The sequence below is a fragment of the Myotis brandtii genome, unplaced genomic scaffold (genome assembly GCF_000412655.1).
Source record: "Myotis brandtii unplaced genomic scaffold, ASM41265v1 scaffold260, whole genome shotgun sequence".
Classification (NCBI taxonomy): domain Eukaryota; kingdom Metazoa; phylum Chordata; class Mammalia; order Chiroptera; family Vespertilionidae; genus Myotis; species Myotis brandtii.
In genome coordinates, this window is record NW_005359881.1 from 2443967 (window position 1) to 2464223 (window position 20257).

The 20257-nt window shown below is 36.9% G+C and overlaps 1 protein-coding gene across 2 annotated transcripts in view; it reads right to left on the reverse strand.

The window, feature by feature from the left end:
- Positions 1–20257, reverse strand: part of BBS9 (Bardet-Biedl syndrome 9) — a 331597-nt gene that overhangs the window by 175074 nt on the left and 136266 nt on the right. Inside the window, exons 12-16 of one of the 2 annotated variants that reach the window (XM_014541095.1) lie at positions 17563–17616; positions 11734–11836; positions 9878–9937; positions 7931–7945; positions 974–1114 (exon numbers count right to left, since the gene is read on the reverse strand). In XM_014541095.1, coding sequence (XP_014396581.1) covers positions 974–1114; positions 7931–7945; positions 9878–9937; positions 11734–11836; positions 17563–17616 — 373 coding nt within the window. Of the gene's footprint in view, positions 1–973; positions 1115–7930; positions 7946–9877; positions 9983–11733; positions 11837–17562; positions 17617–20257 lie in introns of both variants that reach the window. The other variant, XM_005868077.2, reaches the window with a different exon arrangement.

Here is a 20257-nt window from a genome sequence, read left to right on the forward strand (position 1 = left end):
TAAAAAAAATAATAAAATAAAAAAATAAAAATAAAAATAAAATAAAATAAAGCATTCCATTTTGAAGGCTTTTCATTATACATAAACAACGCTTTTTAAACACTTCAAATTCATGAAAAATAAATTGTAAGCACTTTAAGTAGTTAATAACACAAAAGTTGACTTACCATAAATCACTAAAGCTTGTGGGAAATACTCTTTGTATTCTAAATCCTACCCACTAATGCAAGGGTGAGGATGCATCTGAGTCAATGGTGACGATTTTTTAATGAGGGATTTAAGAGGGTTGATTTAATTCCCAGATTTGTTTTTTTTAATTCCACCCCATCACCAAGAAAGTGACTAGAGGGCTACATTAGAAACCTGGTTACTGCAGATGCTTCATCCAATCGATGCCTCTCTTTTTTCTAAGTTACTCAGAGGAAAACTGACACCGGAGAAGGTCACACCTTCACAGATTACCCCAAATGTTCACTGTGATGCTGAAGCTTTATATACGGAGCCCCTTCTAAGCAATCAGGGCCAGAGAACGAACATTCGAACATTTGCCCCCTCCAGCTGCTGCAGGCAGCAGAACCACAAAGAGCACCTACTTAGGCGATTACTTTCCAGGGGCATAAGACTGTACTTTAAAAAGGTACCTATCCAGAAACCTACAATGAAAGTGAATAATAAATATTTACATTCCGAGCCAAAAAATTCCACAGTCTAAAGAGAAACATTTGATGTTCTCGTCTCTGGATACTAAAACAAAATAATGATTATACTAATTTTAATCAAACTTAAAAGGTACACCTCATTACCTTGTTGATATAAGCTACTCGCCTTTGAACAAGCAAGGGAAAAATCCTGGAGGCATTTTCATATTCTGACTTAACAATTATCTGATAATTACCCCATCATTACCTGCTGGTGAAGGATTCCATTCTAAATTCTTAACATTTCTGATATATTACAGGCATGTAAGGCCTACCTGGAAAGAGACTGAGAAGGCTGACTGGAGGTTTGTTGGTATCAATCGTTAGTTTGTGGCTTGCAATTTTTGAAGGTTGGCCTGGTAGACAGATTAATTTCAGGGGAAGTCTGAATTTACATTGAGTAACCCGAGGAATGCCTGAAATAAAAAGGGAGAAACGCAGAGTCACGAATGTGTCAAATAATTTGATACACAAAAAATCTGTACTACTAATAGTCTGAGCAGCAACATATCCCAGTTTAAAAGTCTGCTGCCTGCCCATTTTGTCTAGCATAACTGAACTGCACATTATTATCATAATTCACATGTTTATATTATTGTCAAAAAGCAGAAGGCAATATCAGGGATCACTGTAAGTTATATAAATGTCTAATGACCATGCTGTATACCTGAAATCAATATTGAATGTCAACCATAATTTAAAAACTAAAAAGATAAGAGTACTAGTATTGCAGATTTTTTAAAGTGAAAGGCAGAAATAAAATCTTAGAAAAAACACAGGCATGAGGCCTGCCTTTAATAGTAATACCATATTTTTAAAATCAAGAAACACTTCAACACTATATATAGAGTTATAGTCAATTACTGAACTATCTTTAAACTAAGACCTTCAAAGTTCTAGCCCTAATTTAAGACTCTCAGCTAAGATGAGCGATGAATATCAAATTTACATCAGAAAGACTTTATATGACTATATTTCATAATTTCTCTACCCCCACACACAAATTTTTTAACCTTTAGGCTTGTTTACTTACTGAAAATTCAAATTACAATTAACAATTTGCAATAAATTACAACATGAAAGCAGAATTTGTTCTACTTAAGATCTACTGAAGTTCATGACATTTTATACAGTAATATTAAGAATATTACCTTCATATGATTCAATTTTTCTCAATCCATTTAACTTTACATACCAGTTAAGTGACATTGTTAAAGGCTTCCATAGTCATTCAATTGTCAAATTTTGTTCTTTATGTACACAGGCATATTTAAATAGGTAACTGAACAATACATAACAACGAAGACTTTTATGTCAGGATTAAAAGTTTTTAAAAATCAATTCCTTTCAATATTTTTACAGAGAACGATACTGAAACCAAAGCAAAGTGGGCTCTCTACTTATAAATCCAGAAAAGCAATTCTACAACTTTCATTTTCTCCCCTTTTATTCTAGGGTTCTGTTCTTGATGGGGTAATATACAGAAGCCTCTATCTCGGGACCTGCTGTACTTTACTTGATGGGGACACACATTCATCCCTTTACTGCCTTACAGTGGAGTCAGTGAACAACTTAGAAATAGTAAAGTAAGAGCAGTTGGGGTTTGGGGACATGATTCCAAATTAGCAACATATTTTGTTTAAGCCAGTTGGGGTTGAGTGGCTTACTCTGCATCCAAGCTGGGACTATACTTTTCAGTATTACTTGTTCAGTGGGATAGCGAGAGATCATCAGCAATGGAAACATGTTGATATACGAGGTCAATTAAAGACTTTTTCAGAGCACGGGGAGCATATTTGTCATTCTCCAACATAATCTATTATCCATCAAATTTTACGTAGCTCATTTTTTGCTCATAACCAACAGATGTTTAATTCACTTCTGGAATCCTAGATGCAAAGTATAACTGTGGCTCTTCAGAAAGGTCCCAGGGTATTATATCCTGACATTCTGTGAGATTTTAAAGGCATGTTTATTTGTACTTTGCAATGGCAAAAAAAAAAAAAATTAATCCTCACCCGAGGATTTTTTTTATTGCTTTTTAGAAAGAGCAGAAGGGAAGGAGGGAGGAAAGAAAAGGGGAGAGGGAGAGGGAGAAGAAGAGGGAGGGAGAGAGAGAGAGAGAGAGAGAGAGAGAGAGAGAGAGAGAGAAAAGCATTGACACATGGGTTGGTTGCCTCCCTCATGCACCCCAACTGGGGCCTGGGATCAAACCTGCAACCCAGGTACATGCCCTTGACCGGGAATTGAACCCGCATCCCTCAGTATGCAGGCCAAGACTCTAACCACTTAGCACACCAGCCAGGGCAATGGTAAAATGTTTCAACTCAAAATATTATGGTAGCATGATCTAAGCTACTGCTCAAAGCACAACTATGAATGTCAGCACACAAAATATTAGGAAGCATTGTTTTTTCCAAGTTCATATATTCCACATATCTCCAAATTATGGAACTGTACCTACTAATATATTTCCTCTACAATAGGTAAATTAAAGCCTCAAAACCTGAAACCTATCTTCATTTTCTTCATTTTCAATGAACAGAATAGTGGGGGGAAATGCTTCACCTTCTGATAACTCTTTATGCATAAAAATAAGCGATCTTCTATGTACTTGGAACCAAAGTCTGAGCTAATTGTTCAAACAAAATCTGGCTGTAAATGTGCTTCTAAAACTATACTGCTAAGACCGTGGCTCTGTTTCGCTGGACCAGGTACTGATTGAATTTGTGGTAAAAAATTTAATCATGCCCTAACCGGTTTGGCTCAGTGGATAGAGCGTCAGCCTGCGGACTCAAGGGTCCCAGGTTCGATTCTGGTCAAGGGCATGTACCTTGGTTGCGGGCATATCTCCAGTGGGGAGTGTGCAGGAGGCAGCTGATCGATGTTTCTCTCTCATCGATGTTTCTAACTCTCTATCCCTCTCCCTTCCTCTCTGTAAAAAAATCAATAAAATATATATTTTTAAAAATTTAATCATGATCAACAACATTAGCCTTATGCTAATGAGCCTATATTTGAATATTGGTACTAAATCTCTAAGAACCCAGAGCTAAGGAAACTGGTGGTGTATATATGTTTTCAGAAACTGGAACAAATGCTTATAAGCACTAATAAACCCAACAAGGGAAATACATTATAACTCAATTCACAGTCCAGTGAAGTTAGTTAATATCAGTATGTTGGGTCCAAGCCCCTCTGCCAGGGACTGGACCTCCTTGGACTCCGGGTATTCGACAGAGAAGCCATGAGAAGTTGTGGGTATATAAGAGAGTCTTTATTGTAGCCCAAGCTCTGACAGGAGCTTTTAGACAAAGCAGTCCTTCAAAGTAAAGTCCCATACAGTCGCCATACACCGGCTAGGTAACAATACATCTTTCCTACAAAGTCGCAGTAGCCTCCAACATAGGAGCTATACAGGAGCCATCTTTAGAGCTACAGCCTCACTAAGCAACTGCCTCCCAGCCCCACTGCCTGCTGGTCAGTAACACACTTTAATACTAACTTAGACAAAAGAGGCTTCTTGCCAAATAGTGACCTCACAATCTTGGGTTATAGATGGGCATGCTTGCGCAGCATACATACAGTAAGATAGCTGTGTCCTTGCTTCTTGCACCTGCGTATAGTAACTTAGCCTTGAACACTCCTGATTAGGATTCCCACACTCAGAGTGGCCTTGAATATCCCGCAAACTCTAGACAGGGTCCTTACACAGTATCGCACATTTGGGCAACTGTCTACAATTGCTAAGATTTGTAGAACCCTCCAGAATTCCCTTTTTCTCTGGGAACTATAAACCTGTTTCATAGGACATTTGGAAAACATCATTTTGGAAAATGATACTTAAAAATTTGATTATAAAATGATGGCAACTTGAAAAGTTTACCATTTGGGGGGGAAATATAAAATCTGCCCGTCTGGCATAGCTCAGTAGTGACAGTTCCATTCCCTGTCAGGGCACATGCCTGGGTTGCAGGTTCGATCCCCAGTGTGGGGTGTACAGAAGGCAGCCAATCAATGATTCTCTCTCATCATAGATGTTTCTATCTTTCTCTCCCTCTCCCTTCCTCTCTGAAATCAATAAAGATATATTTAAAAAGAAAATATTCAATCCTTCAGAAACCGGTTTAAAGAAACCATATCTTTTTTTAAAAATCACAATGTCAGTATTTTATATTATTTCTCATCAAACTAAAAACCAAGCATTTCAAAATACAATCTCCAGTATTTAGTTGTGATGTTTTTCAGAGACACATTTCCACTGAGATTTATATTTTCTTAAGAATCTTGAAATGTAAATTTGGCTACAATTATTCTTCAGGCTACCATTGTACATAAGAACCTGAAGCTAGAGACACATGGAGATATGTGTGAGTGTGCATCTATAATAAGGAAGGAAAGAATTACATGTATTCAAAGACTTTGAACTAGCTTTCAGCTCAGTTGAAAGAGCCTAATTGGTCCTAACTTTGCCTACCATCAGTGATATTTTCTCTATGTTGTTGGCAAACAGGCTTATTCAACTCAATTTTAAGCTGAGAGAAAAAAAATGTGGTCATTTATAATATTTAAATATTGGCCTACTCATTCATCAGACTGACTTTGGGCTGCAGTCTTTACCAAGTATAATCGCCTCCCCTTCAAACACTTCCCTCGCTAGCCTGCTAGAGGGAACGGGCAGTTGCAACTACTTGGTACAATTAATCACAAAATTATTTAACACTGAGAAAGAAAAGTCACATCAAAACCACTCCTGATGGAACAATTTTTCCAGGAAGAGAATTCTGACTACACCTGGCACACCCAAGAGCCAGTATCACTGTCAAGAGGGAAGCCAAAATGCGCTTTAAAAAGAGGGCGGGGGGGGGGGGGGGGGAAGGCATATATATCAAAGTAGAATAACTATGCATATGCATTACACTTCCACACAGCGCCTGTAGCACTCTTTCCAGCGGCCTGCTAGAGTCATTTCATACTGAAAACAAGGCGCCCCAAGCAGTAGCGGTGTCTGGTAGCCAGAACTTCCTTGATCCCTTCCTGTTATGTCTGGCTACGTACTGTGCTCCAACTGCAGTCCTGTTACACCTCCCATGTCATGTAACTTTAACGCAGAAATCATGGAGACTAACTCTTATGGGACAACATAAAACCTCGTTTGCTTCCCTCTTTGCCATGAGTAAAAGCAAGACTGCTTATCTGCACTGCAGCCTGAACAGATCAGGTCAATGAAATGGACCGTCTTTGAAATCTGAAGCCTTGTGTGCAAAGTGAGAGCTCAGTGGCAGCCTTTCTTTTCTTGCCTGCTAGCTGAAGCTGGGTGTTTCAACTCGACTCCCCAAAGCTTAATTATAATTTTAAAATATATCATGAGATTATTACAACCAGCTTTAGCTTTGTACTGAAATACTCAAATTTCCATATATTGTGATTTTTTCCCCCTAATGGTTGGGACTGAATTTACAGTAAGAGGGAATAAATTACTTTCAATGATAACCTTAACTGATTTTTTTAACCTGAAACAAATCATTTAAATAATATGAATATGGTATTTCACAAAAGTTAGTGCAAATTTTATCAGCTATGTGCAACCTTGCAAAGTAAAATATAAATATTATTTATTAATAATAGTTTTTTAATAACCCAAATTCTAATTTGACTAGTTTACTTTATGTTATTAAGCTAATCACATACTTCTGTTAAAATATTTCTCATATAAGTGCATTTTCACCTTCCAAATACTATGCAACCAAGGTAGTTGGCATCACCAAAACTTTATGAGTAAATATTGCCATTATTTTAAAGTATTTTATGTATTTATTATTAATGAATTAACATTGTTATCTAATATTTATCTTAAATAGCTAATATGAAAATAAACCAAATAAAGTCTGTGTCTATGAGGAAAATAATCAAAGTAGAAGATTCTTTCTTTTTTATATATATATATATATTTTAATTATTTTTAATATATATTTATTTACTTATTTCAGAGGGGAAGGGAGAGAGTGATAGAGAGATAGAAACATTAATGATGAGAGAGAATCATTGATCGGCTGCCTCCTGCACACCTCTTACTGGGGATCGAGCCCACAACCCAGGCATGTGCCCTTAACTGGAATCGAACTCAGGACCCTTCAGTCCACAAGCTGGCACTCTAATCCACTGAGCCAAATCAGCTAGGGCAGAAGATTCTTTTATAGTGCCTGTCATTTATCCTAATATCATATAATTCAAAGATGAGTGCTCGAACCTGTCGCTCAGAGAGCTCAAAATCCACTAGGGGACTCAAAGGAACAAACTTAATGAAATTCACATTATGGTCAGTTTTACAGTAGACTCATAAACAAAGGTTTGGAGGAATACAAAATGGGTTAACAATTCACACTAACCCGGACAAGTTCAAGGGGTCAGACCCGGGATGGCATTCCCCCATAAATTCTAAACAAGATAAAGAATAGGCCCACAGAATGAGCACGCATGGCATGCTGACCAGAGACAAAGGTGGGTCTGTTGGGGCACAGAGAAAACAGACAATTTACAACTCCGTGGCAAACACCTTGTGTCCTTACTATTTCTTCATTTTTGTAAAATAAGGTAACAGAGCATACAGGTAAATCACCAGTCACAGAAATCACTTGTCAATGACACCTGATTTTTTTAAAGAGATATGGAGCTTCATTCTTTCTCATGACTCTGCTAAATGGCAAGTCTCTATGAGAGGAAACATGTAGTATACTCTCCATAGTCAGATCAAGGAAATGAATCATCCTTAAAGAGGTTTCTATAGTTAAAATAGCAGTCCATAGAATGAAATACTGCCATTTGCAACAACACCAATGGACCTTGAGACTATTATGCTAAGTGAAATAAATCCGTCAGAAAAGGCTAAGAACCATATGATTTCACTCATATGTGGGACTTAAAACTAAAACTCGTGGACACAAACAGCAGTGTGGTGGTTGCCAGAGGAAGGGAGTCAAGGGTGAATGGAGTCCTCATATATGGTGATAGGAGATCTGACTTTGGGTAGTGGGCACAGTGCAATATACAGGTCCTATAACATAGAAACCCACACCTGAAGCCTGTATGATTATATTAACCAATATAATATAAATTTAATTTAAAACAATAGTTTATAAAAACAGTTAATTCATGTTATAATACCAACTCAATTCACTGACCACATTTCAGTTCAGAAATTCATTTAGTTCTAAATTATTTTTCTTACCTACCTTCAGGACTTCGATCTATCCATCAGAGGCAATGCAGAAAGGGTTAGGGGAGAAAGAATGCAACAAATTATCTATGGTAAAATTACAACACAAATTTAATACATATCTGCTTAAAAATATAAATTAAATTTTTCAAGATTCTCACTGATGATTTAAACTGCTCTCCAATAAAAATGAGTTAAGGTTAATCCACAATTGACGAGTAAAACATGAATAAATGAAATCTAACAATATATCTGCACTTCCATTCTCAGAAGTCCATGAGAGTGTGCTATTCCAGTGCAAAAGTGGCAAGAAGAGATAAAGATATATGATCTGGCCAAACAGCAAACCAAACTCAGTACGTAAATGGCATCAAGAGCATTAAATGCATTGTTGAGAAAACAGTTGCATGAAAGACCAAATACATAATCATAATAATATTTCCAGTTAGTCTTGCTTACATTATAAATTTCAGCCAGTAGATACCACTATGCTGTAATATCTTTGGGTGAGTTGCTATTCTTGCTATTCTTTTACTTCTATCTACTTTTTTTTACTTTAACTTCTAATATATTTTCAACCAATTAATGCTATGCTCTTTTGTTTAGCAATAATTTATAGTTTTTTTAAATTCTGACTATAGATAAGTATAATAGCTAAAACTGATACACGCAACAAGCAACTCACAGACTTATTTTACAACTTTATAATATATTTTAAGCATTTTGTCCACTTTGAAAATGTACTAAAGTTATAAAAGCAACTCAGAGCATAAAATTGTCAATACATAAGCCTGAAAATTCCCTTAGGCAAAATAAAAACTACAATAATTATTAAAAACATTACTAAAATAAGCAAAGTGGGCATCGGTAGAAGGAAAAAAACTAAAAAAAAAAACTGTATAGAAATAATTTTAAAATGTAACACTGCTGAAATACCTTATTATCAGTTACATTACATTTAATCATGTTTGGTTAAATGACAAAAAGCAATAATGAATTCTCTTCTCCTACCAATCAACTGTCAAACTATTACTATAAAAAATTAACTATACAGGAAAAATATATAAAATTGATTGACTCAATTAAGTTGAAACTTATAATAATTGAATCTCAACTGGACTAAAGATAACCTTTTCCCCTTTTTTCCCAACTTTATTGAGATATTATTGACATATGTAAGTTTAAGGTATACAATGTGATGAGTTGATACACATATATATTGCAAAAAAGATTACCACTATAAAGTTAGTTAATATCTCCTTCTCCTCATATAATTATCATTTTTTGTGGTGATAACATTTGAGATCTACTCTCTTAGCAACTTTCAAGCATATCATACAGTATTGTATATTATAGTCATCACACTATACATTAGACACCCCCCTCCCCCGCAGGAACTTACTCATTCTAGAAGTATGAATCCTTTGACCAACATCTTCCCATTTTACACACCTTCCCCGACCTTTGGCAACCATCATTTTATTAAAAATAACCTTTTTAACCTAAAAAGAGGTTGTTGTTTTTAAATACAGATCAAATTATACTCGGTCCGCTCTTAAACCGACTAAAGGGTAATTAGTCACTAAAACAATATCTAAAACTCTGAACATTAATCTAATGTTAGAGTAACCCTAATAGTCTTTCATTTATTCAGACTAGGTTTTTCTCTTTAGTTCAAATAGATAAAGTATGACTATATACCATTCTTCTAGTGAGAGTAAAAGTATATCATATTTGCTATTAACTGAAAAAATAGAATCAAACATTATGTATAGAAATACACTAAATTGACTTATCACTAATTATTCATAACACATTAATGTAACTTGGACATACAATTTTATTTAACACTAGAAAAGAATCGTTTTTCATTTAATAATATTTTACAACGTGTTTTCCCATCTTACCACTTAAACATTTCACTCATAACTACAAGTGCAAAGGGGTGATTAATCTTGTTTACCTGTTGGTCTGGCATAAGAAACAACAGCATTTCCTTCCAATTCAGGTGGTGCATAACTTCCTTTCAGAAAAACAGAAAAGGCCACTGTTCTAGTCATCTCTGGTGCTATAAGCAATGTGAAAGTAATGGAAGTTACACAATTATGGACAGTGATTATTAACAACCATTCAAATTAGGCCTATATTGTATGCCAGCTACTGTCCTAAGCACTTCACATGGATTAACTCATTTAATCCCCACAATGATCCTATAAGGTGGGTGGTATTATTGTCCCCATTCCTTTCTTTTTTGTTATTGTTGTTTGTGTGTGTATGTGGGGGGCGGGGGGGGGGGGGGGGGCAAGGGGGAGCTGGCTGGGGGGTCTGGCTAGAGAGTAAGAGGCTTGCCCAAGGTCATATAGCTAAGACACAGCTGGGAGCTGACTTCAGAGCAAGGGGGCCAAACACTCTACCCCATTGCTTCTCTTTACTCAGGTGAACAGGCAGCATGGACAGAGACAAGGGTACAAAGGGCAAGAGACTGTGGGAGTGGGGAACAGCACTTTCTCATGGTCAGGACAAGACTGCAGGGGAAATCCAAGGAGGGGACTGGATGTGAGGGAACTACAACAATAGAGACAGCAGATTGTTCATAGCCTTCGGTAATCAGGCATTTGATCTCCAACCTGGGTTAGAAAGCCCTAACGGGTTTGTAACTGGAAAAATAAATTGTTCAGAATGTATTTTAAAAAGATAAATTGAAATTATTGTAAAAATTTAGAAAACAGCCCAGCCGGTGTAGCTCAGTGGCTGAGCATCAACATATGAACCAGAAGGTCACAGGTTCGATTCCTGGTCCGGGCACATGCCCAGGCTGTGGGCTCGAACCCCAGTGGGGGTTATGCAAGAGGCAGCCGACCAATGATTCAATGATTCTTTCTCATCATTGATGTTTCTACCTCTCCCTTCTTCTCTGAAATCAACAAAAATATTTTTAAATAAAAATTAGAAAATAAAATGAGAAACCAATTGTTAGGTATCATGTCCAAGGCTACTTCAGCCATTCAACCACTCCTTCACTCATTCAATGAGTAATTTATTGAGTTCCCACTATCTGCCAGGCATTCAGGTAAGAGTTGGTTATACAAAGGCAAAAAAGAGAGAGATGTCCTTGACTTCCTGAATAAGACATAGGCTCCCCAGCTGAACTGTGACAGTAAACAAAGAAAGATAATTCAGAAATCACTTTAACAGAATCAGTGACAACTTAGATGTAAGTGGGAGGGGATAAGAGATTCTATGCCAAGAGGGGCCCTATTATAGGCATTATTGCAGATAACTTACATAGATTCATTTTTTCATTAAATCCTCAAGACAGCCCTACAAGAAAGACATCATTATCCCTTTCTGCAGACTAAAAAAACGGAGGCTCCAAGTAATTACTAAAGTAGTTTGCCCAAGGTTACACATAGAGTGAGAGTCAGGGCCAGGATTCAAATTCCGGCTAGACTCCAAAGTCAATATTCTTTCTTCAAACATTACTGATTCAATAAATAGCTCACTAGAGAAACACTAATAAAGAAAGCCTTCCAAATTACAGTGTTTAAGTACAATTACAGGTCCACCTAGTTAAGGAAAGCCCTTGGAAATCTGTAATTACTTCAGACTCAACAACCATTCATTGAATGTCCATGCTTGATGCTTAGAGGGAAAACACCATAAGCCAAACAACACAAGCATTAATTTCAGGAAGATACCAGTCTCACAATTCAGACAAGAAATACATCCACGAAAGGAACACACTAATAAAAAAAATTTAATTTTAAAAAAAGACAACCTCAAACTATGATAGACTTTAAGCCAAAACCAAACACTCACCGGTCAATTCAAAAGTGAATTGGTCACGTGACAATACCAAAGGTGGCTGCACGTAGACTGATAATTTGGCTTTTTGCAATGCCACTCGATTCTGCAGTGTGACCTAAGGAAATAGAAATTGTTAGTAACTACAAATTATATTCTATCCAAATTAATAACATATCACAACTACTTAAAAATCAGTACAAATAATTAGGAAACATCATCTGGAAAAAAAAATGAGAAGCTACAAAACATAACATGTAACATAAGTGGTAGAATGAAGTGTCCTACTCAGTTAGAGACTGGACCCTGAAGTTAAACAGACTTTTCTCCAAAGAAGACACAGGAAAGGCTAAAAAGCACATGAAAAAATGCTCAATATCTTTAACTGCTACAAAATACAAATTAAAACCACAATGAGATACTACTACACAGCCACTAGAATACTATAATCAAAAGGTCAGATAGAAATAGGTGTTAGAAAGAACGTGGAGAAATTAGAACCCTTATATATTCTGATGGGAATGTAAAATAGTACAGCCACACACAAAGTCTAACAGTTTCTTTAAAAATTAAACATAAATTTACCAAACAATCTCACAATTCCATGCCACGAGAAATAAAAACATATGTTCATACAAAAACTTGTACACAAAGGTTCAAACCAGCATTATTCATAATAGCCAAAAGTAGAAACAATCCAAATGTCCATCAACTGATGACTGGATAAACAAAATACAGTATATCCATACAATGAAATACTAATCGGTAATAAAAAGAAATGAAGTGCTGACACATGCTACAACATGGACAAACCTTAAAAGTAGTATGCTAAGTAAAAGGAGCTAGACACAAAGAAACACATATTGTATGATTTCATTTATATGAAATGTCCAGAATCGGCAAATCTATAAGGACAGATATAGACTTGCAGCTGTTGAGGGATGGAGAGGGGGAGTGAGGGGAGAGTAGGAGAGAAGGGAACAGGAAGTGACAGCTAATAGGAATGGGGCCATTTTTAAGAGGAATGAAAATGTTCTCAAATTAAATTATGGTGATAGTTCAACAACTCTGCAAATATGCTAAAAATCACTGAATTATGTACTTTTAATGAGTAAATTGTATAGTATCTAAATTACATCTCAATAAAGCTATTAAAAATGTTCTACCATTATCCAGGTGATTACTTTGTAAGTTATATAAATACCCAATCACTGTGCTGTACACCTAAAATTAATATATTGTATGTCAACTATGATTTAAAATTTTTTTCATTTAAATTAGTTTTTTAATTTAAATTTTAAACTTTTAACTTAGAAATGTTCTATCAAAAGCAAAGGAAGATATCTGCCATCAATGGCTGATAAATAATTACATCATGAAATATTATATGTGTTCATTCTTCTTTTCATATAGATGTGGCATCATGAATTATTTATCTTAATCAGTATCAGTGTATTACATTTTACACAAATCAATTATTCTCTAAAGATTTCCTTACTTTGCCCAGCCAGTGGTTGAGCATCGACCTATGAACCAGGTGGTCACAGTTCGATTCTCAGTCAGGGCACATGCCCGGGTTTCAGGCTCGATCCCCAGGGTGAGATGTGAAGAAGGCAGCCAATCAATGATTCTCTCTTGTCATTGATGTTTCTAGCTTTCTCTCCCTCTCCCTTCCTCTCTGAAAACATTAAAAAATATATATTTAATAAAAAAAATTTCCTTACTTTTCCTTAAGGAAAGTAGTCTTGAAATTTCTCTTAAGTAAAAGACTTGTATCACCTATTCTTTAATTATATATGCATAGCTTAGATACATATCAAAGCACTATATTTTCTTCTATGGCTTAAACCAAAAAATATCCGACATAACTAATTCTAGAAAATGTCAAAGAATGGCTGCATTCACCGCTGCATCTCTGAGCTGGCTGGATTTCCAAACTGGTGCTCTCGCTTGATGATGCTGGAAACCTTCCCACTCAGATTCGAATCAATAGCTAAGAACTCGGGTAGCAGTGTGTTGGGAAGTCGCTGGGGATGGAGCAGCATAGAAACCATGAGCCTGGTGACCTTTCCTGGCCAATGAGAAGGGGCATCATTTTCACGCTGTCAAGGAAAAAGCTTTATGATCTGGCTTCCATTGGGCATGCTCTCTCTTTCGATCGTATCTCCTAAACGGCCCCGTCTCTTTGAATAATCTCTCCTAGAGGAGTGCACATGGCTGGTGTGGTAAGACAGACTTTCATAGTAGACCTGGGTATTGCTCTTCACGTGACACCTAGTATCACCAGAGCTGAGGAGCATTCTCTTCCTCACACCTTTGCTATGGGGCAGTGCAGTCTAGTTACTAGGCACTAGTATATGAGAAAGATATATTTCATTATTAACTGGCATAATGAAAGGGCTTACTTATTTTTAAGGAAAGTAGTTCTGAAGTTTCTCTTAAATAAAAGGCATGTATCACCTATTCCTTAATTATATATACATACATACATACATATAATAGAGAAACCATATACAGCAATATACAACTGGCCCACAAACATTATATATATTTAAATTTTAAACTTTTAACTTAGAAATGTTACATATATATATGTAATTACATATATATATATGTAATTAGATTCAGTAAATACCTTGAATTAATTTTAAACAATGTGGATATTTGTACAACTTAAAAATAAGTTAAACATGAAATTTTGACTTGCACAGTAAAATTTTTAAAAGACAACTATTGATGCAGATAAATACAATAAACACAGCAAATGAACAATGAACCCTCAGTTGTTACTTTATCAGCCCTGGGAATACATGAGGGGAATCTGCATCCCACGAACAAAGCTTCCTCAGTGACGTCTGACCATTGTAAACCTACTGCCTTTCTAGTCAAACCCTGACGGCAATTATGAGAAGAAACCAGATATGCAATACAGACAACATTCTTTCAAATAGCTAGTCCGCTGAACAAATGGAACACATTTTAATACTTTCTATTAATAATAATACGATGCTAGCCTATACATACATTTTTAATTAATCACATTAATGATAACCATTAGCAGCTTTCTATATTCATAGAACCGTGCTAATAGATTATTTATGTGCATTATCTCATTTATTATTTGCAACATGGTGAAACAGCTACTATTACTATATGCCATTTTAGAGAAAAGAAAACTGTGTCTCAGAGAGGCTAAATGATTCGCCCAGGGACATTCTGATTGTATGTGGGGGAACCACAGTTGAACTTCCGGCTGCCAGAATCCAGAGCCCATGCTCTGAATCAACTGGGGTTAAGTCTCAAAACAACTCTGCACATGAACGAGTGCCCCCATTTTACACTTTAAAGACAGAGCTTCAGAGAAGCTAAGTAAGTGCCCAAGACCATCCAGCCAGTATGTGCAAGAGAGCTGAAAGCTCGGTTTTAAAAGTGAACGTGAGCAATCCTGGAAGTAGTACCGGGCTGTGGGTAAGCGAGCAGACACTCTGACTGCCTGGCCTGGCAACGTGAACTTAGACAAAGGTCACACAGCTTCACATTGTCACAAAAGTGTCTGCATTTGGTTTAGAGGCACAACCGTGAGAGCTCTCCTACATGGACTTATAGAACCCCAACAATGGCGAGGCCCTTTCCAAAGTGAATCAAGGAGATGTGGGACAAAAATAACTACAGTAACAAAGAAGAGCTGTGTTTGAGCCAAAAAAACAGTTAAAGACTTGGCTAGATCGTAAACTTCATATTTTAAGAGAAAAATAATTATAGAATATTAAGGGAAAAGTATAAAACATTAATACAAGAATTTTCCATGCTCTTTTCTGCTCCTAACAAAATGAAATATGATCCTTAGGAAATAGAATACTGAATTTTTTATCCTCGGTGTATAACCAGGACTCCAAAGGCCAGGTATGAACAAACCACTCTCCCATCAGGCACACTTACTCAAGGCAGCCACATCTTCGCTCACGTGGAACGGATGGAAACATTTTCTCAATTAACAGGATTTATTATGATGGAAACATGCACGCTTATATATCTTGGCCGCTGTTGTTATAAAAGGCTAGAAGGGGAGATTTATAGCAGAAATGTGTATAGAAACTGTCAGACCGAATCAGGAAGGCATTGTGTCTGCTGCGGAAGTCCGGCTGACCGTGTGCGACCCTGTGTGGTGCCTTCTTTCTCCTGTTCTTTAGTGGCAACAAGGAGCGTTAGGAATGGCTTAGTCCAGTGGTCAGCAAACTCATTAGTCAACAGAGCCAAATATCAACAGTACAACGATTGAAATTTCTTTTGAGAGCCAAATTTTTTAAACTTAAACTATATAGGTAGGTACATTGTTATTAACTTAATTAGGGTACTCCTAAGGCTTAGGAAGAGCTACACTCAAGGGGCCAAAGAGCCACATGTGGCTCGTGAGCCGCAGTTTGCCGACCACAGGCTTAGTCGTTCTCAAACGCAATAACCCACCGGTGAAGGAGACTTCCCCAGTAGTGTCACGCCAGCATTTGGAGGTGGCTATTCCACCTGAGGCACTTTAATCTAAATGCCTTAAGAGCTGCCTGGGACAGAAAGGTGTGTTTCCTTGTAGCCATCAGCAGTAGCTGGGGGGGAAATTAGCATGAGCAATGTTATCTGGTTGAGGTACAAGACTTTTCTGCAATGTATAGTGTGCGCCTGAGTTATTATGTGTATGTGTCTGAACAGTATCAGTAGATAGACATAAAAAGGGTTTCCCCACACAAGTCTATAGATCATTCCTGGAACTCTGAAGGGTTTCTTTTTTCTTAAGTGTTTGATTTCTTGCCACTAATGCTTTTCCAGACTCAGAAGTATTAATGAGATAGAGCCTTTGATTGAATAGGGGAGGGAGATTGGGGAAAGACCACCCTTGTTTCCAGTGGCAAGAATCCAAAAAAATTAGCTTAGGAAACTGTTAAAAGATTGGGCTCCCTTCAACTTGAACCACAGAGCCCCACACTAGGGCCACCCGCCGGGCCCAGTGTAAGCGAACACAATTGGTAGAGCCTGGTACCCTGTCAAGCTCCTCCAAGGACAGCAACCCATAATCTAAGAAAATATGAGGCCCTGTCCAAGTTTTGAGCGAATCGCCAAGATCCACAACTTTCCCTGGCTCCACGCTCTGGGCAGTGATAAATATTGTCAGCTTAATAATGTGCTGACTGATTACCACACTTTAATCTAAATGCCTTAAGAGGGTTCTCCATTTGAGTCCCAGTCTAAAATTCTACAATGACGGGACTAAAAATTTTAACCAAAACCACATCCTTCATATTCTATTTTTTCAAGACTATCAATTTGTCACTACTCTACTTTGTGGCTTCTTCATTTAATATTTTCTTGCTATAAATACACCCCTTTAAAGCTAATATTATGGCAGATAGATGGTTGGGAATTCTTTTCAAACACACATATAGTCATTCCTAGAAGAAAGCTATTATTAGCATTCAGATAATTCCCTAGTATATATATGATGCGTCAATCAACTGGTTGGTCTATGTGATGACGCAATTCCTTTAGCATATTTAAAATGCTAAATGTTTCTAGAAAAAAAGACCCTGGATCATACAACACATTTAAGTAATGGTAGGAATAAGTCATAACAATTGTTTCGATTATGTACATATTGCTATGAATGCGATTATCAGTTTCATATTTGTAGAATGCAATGAAGGTTATCAATTCACCACCCAAGGCTGAGGAAAGCATACAAATTCCAAGTGTTTGCATGACATTTCCATTGGCTGTTTAAAGGGTGACAACAGTGACAAACATGATGAAATGTGTACTATCGTGTGCACATCACAGTCTAGAACCATTGTACAATACCTTCACTGTGACTGAAGGGACAAGGTCAGTTCCCACTTCAACGTCAGGAGCTTGCTGTAAACACACAGAAGGAAGGAAGGAAACAATGGTTTCAATATTACACGTCAACATACACTTCCCACCGCCGAAATCGGGAACCAACTGCAAAGGACTCGTCACTCCGATGACAGACTAGAAGAGTCCGTGTGGCTTTTCGGATGTCTTCATCTAGAAAGTCATGAGCTAATATTCAAACACCCACCCTCCCCCCCAAAAAGGTCACAGGTCTTATTACCAAGCTCTATTGCCAAATGTACTTGAATGTTGAAACTAATTAATTCTATTAACTCATTCTTTATATTACACAGAAGACGGCCTCCTTATAGTTCCCAGATAAACATTAGGCCATCCTTTTAGGCCCTTTTATTTTTAACTTCCAAAGGTACTTTATTCTTATTAATAATATGAATATGTATCTAAGACATGTAACTAATAATAAAAAGATTAAGGGGCCTCACACCTAGAAAATAAAATAAAAGTAGGAGTGTGACTTTTTTTTTCACCAGCTCATATCATAAACTAGTTCACTCTTTGAGCATCAGCCCAGGCTACCTGTTTCTACCACTTAAGAAATTCAGAGTATTGTATAATAGAGCAAACATTCCCTTAAAATTTATAACATTTTTATGTATTTTATTTTTTAGAGTGGAAGATTGAGAGAGAAAAATTATCACTCTGTGACAGAATAAAACAGAGGGAGGACATATTTTTTAGTAATACTCATATGAATTCCTGGGGAACAATTAAGGTCCTAAATCTGTATCCAACCAATGAATAGATCAACTGTACTTTAACTTAACCTACTTGGAATGTTTTTACTAAGAAAAACTAAGCCACATCTAAACAATGGAGATTGCTATGATATAATGAGCATCAGCATAGTTAAGAGTTGGAGATTCATATTATATTTATGACACCATAGAAACCATATATAAACTCGAATCCAACTCAATCAAGAAGATAAGATAGCAATGCTTGCCTCCTCTATAAAAGACCCCATTCTAATATAAATTATATTATGTTTTCAGATGTGTGCTTTCATATTAATGATTCAAAATAAAATATTAAGCCAGGCTCTTGGGGATAGTATTACTTAAAACCCAAGAAATGTTTTACATTTAGCTGTCTAAGTGTCTAGAAAAGAAACAAACATCTCCTGTTTCCTGCTCTTTTCAATCCATTGTCTGAACACCTCGGTACTTCAAGTCACCCTTTGGGAAATAAGACTATAGTCAGAGAGAAATGGCTTTCCAAAGACACCACAGCACCATAGCCACATAAATCGTTGGGCTAATGTTTTCCAATGGAATGAATACGATACTCTCAAGAATCTCTTATGAAGGAAAAAAAGAATGAGACAGGAAAATGAAGCTGGAAAGAGACACCTAGTTAAAAGGAAACAGCACTCCAGGTTGCCAACAGGGAAATATACATTACAATCTAGTGCTAGTACATAAAGACTTTTCCTTCAAAGATCAAAAGTTGCCAAAGAACAGAGAGGGAATTCCTCATTCCAAATAGCCTATGTTTAAGAGAACCTAAAAAAAAATTATATAAGTTACCCAAAGGAAAAAAAGAATCATTCCCAAGGCAAGAAAATGTGTGTACATTTGTCAGCTAACTAAGCAGAAGTGTTCCACCAGACTACACCCTTCAGGTAGAGTGAGGAATGGTGTGTGCTGAACGGCCAATGTGAAAACAGTGCTTCCACTATGTGACCAGCTGGGTGAATGTTTCTTTCATATGGAGTCCTATTTTTTTAAGTGTACCCAACTTACTATACTATAGCAATGTTAATGTGATTTTTATCACAACATGGGTTGGCTGTTATACTAAAATTAATCTCAGAAAACGTATGACAACTACTGACTCTATTATGCTCTGATACCTAGATATTAAAGTCATTTCCTAGGCAAAATTATATAATTACTAGAGGCCCGAAGCACGAAATTCGTGCAAGAGTAGGCCTTCCTTCCCCTGGCTGCCGGCATCGGCTTCCCTCTGGCACCCGGGACCCGGGCTTCCCTCCAGCCACCAGCAGGCACCCAGGACCTGGGATTCCCTCACAACCCCGGCTTCGTCCAGAAGGTCATCCGGAAGGACATCCAGTCTAATTAGCATATTATGCTTTTATTATTATAGATATGACACAAATACAGTAAAACCAGTGAATTCGATCACTGTCTAAATTGATCAGCTTTTGGTATGGACACAGAAAAACTTAATAGATTTTGCCCAAACAGCAGGCAGTGAGACATAACCAATCAGAATCTAACAAGTGCTTACAGAAGACTAAACAAGGAGATGGGGTAACATAACCAAGGACAGTCCCCCTTTCATCCTTCTTGTTTCTCAGCTTTATTCATTCACTCAGAGAGCAAGTATCTACTGAGCACCCATGTAAGACAGGCACTAGATATGGCAGTGAATGACACAAGTAGTGAAACATAGATGGTGGCAATGGTAGCGGTAGAGGCGGTAGTGGTGGTAGTGATTATAATGTTGGAAGATCTAAAATGTAATTTTATGATGATGCTGCTGGTTAATTATCATAACAATTCAACAAAGGAGATTCTATTATTTTTCTCATTTTACAGATGAGAAAATTGAGACTAAGAAAATGAAATAACTTGCCCTGGGTCACACAGACAAAAAT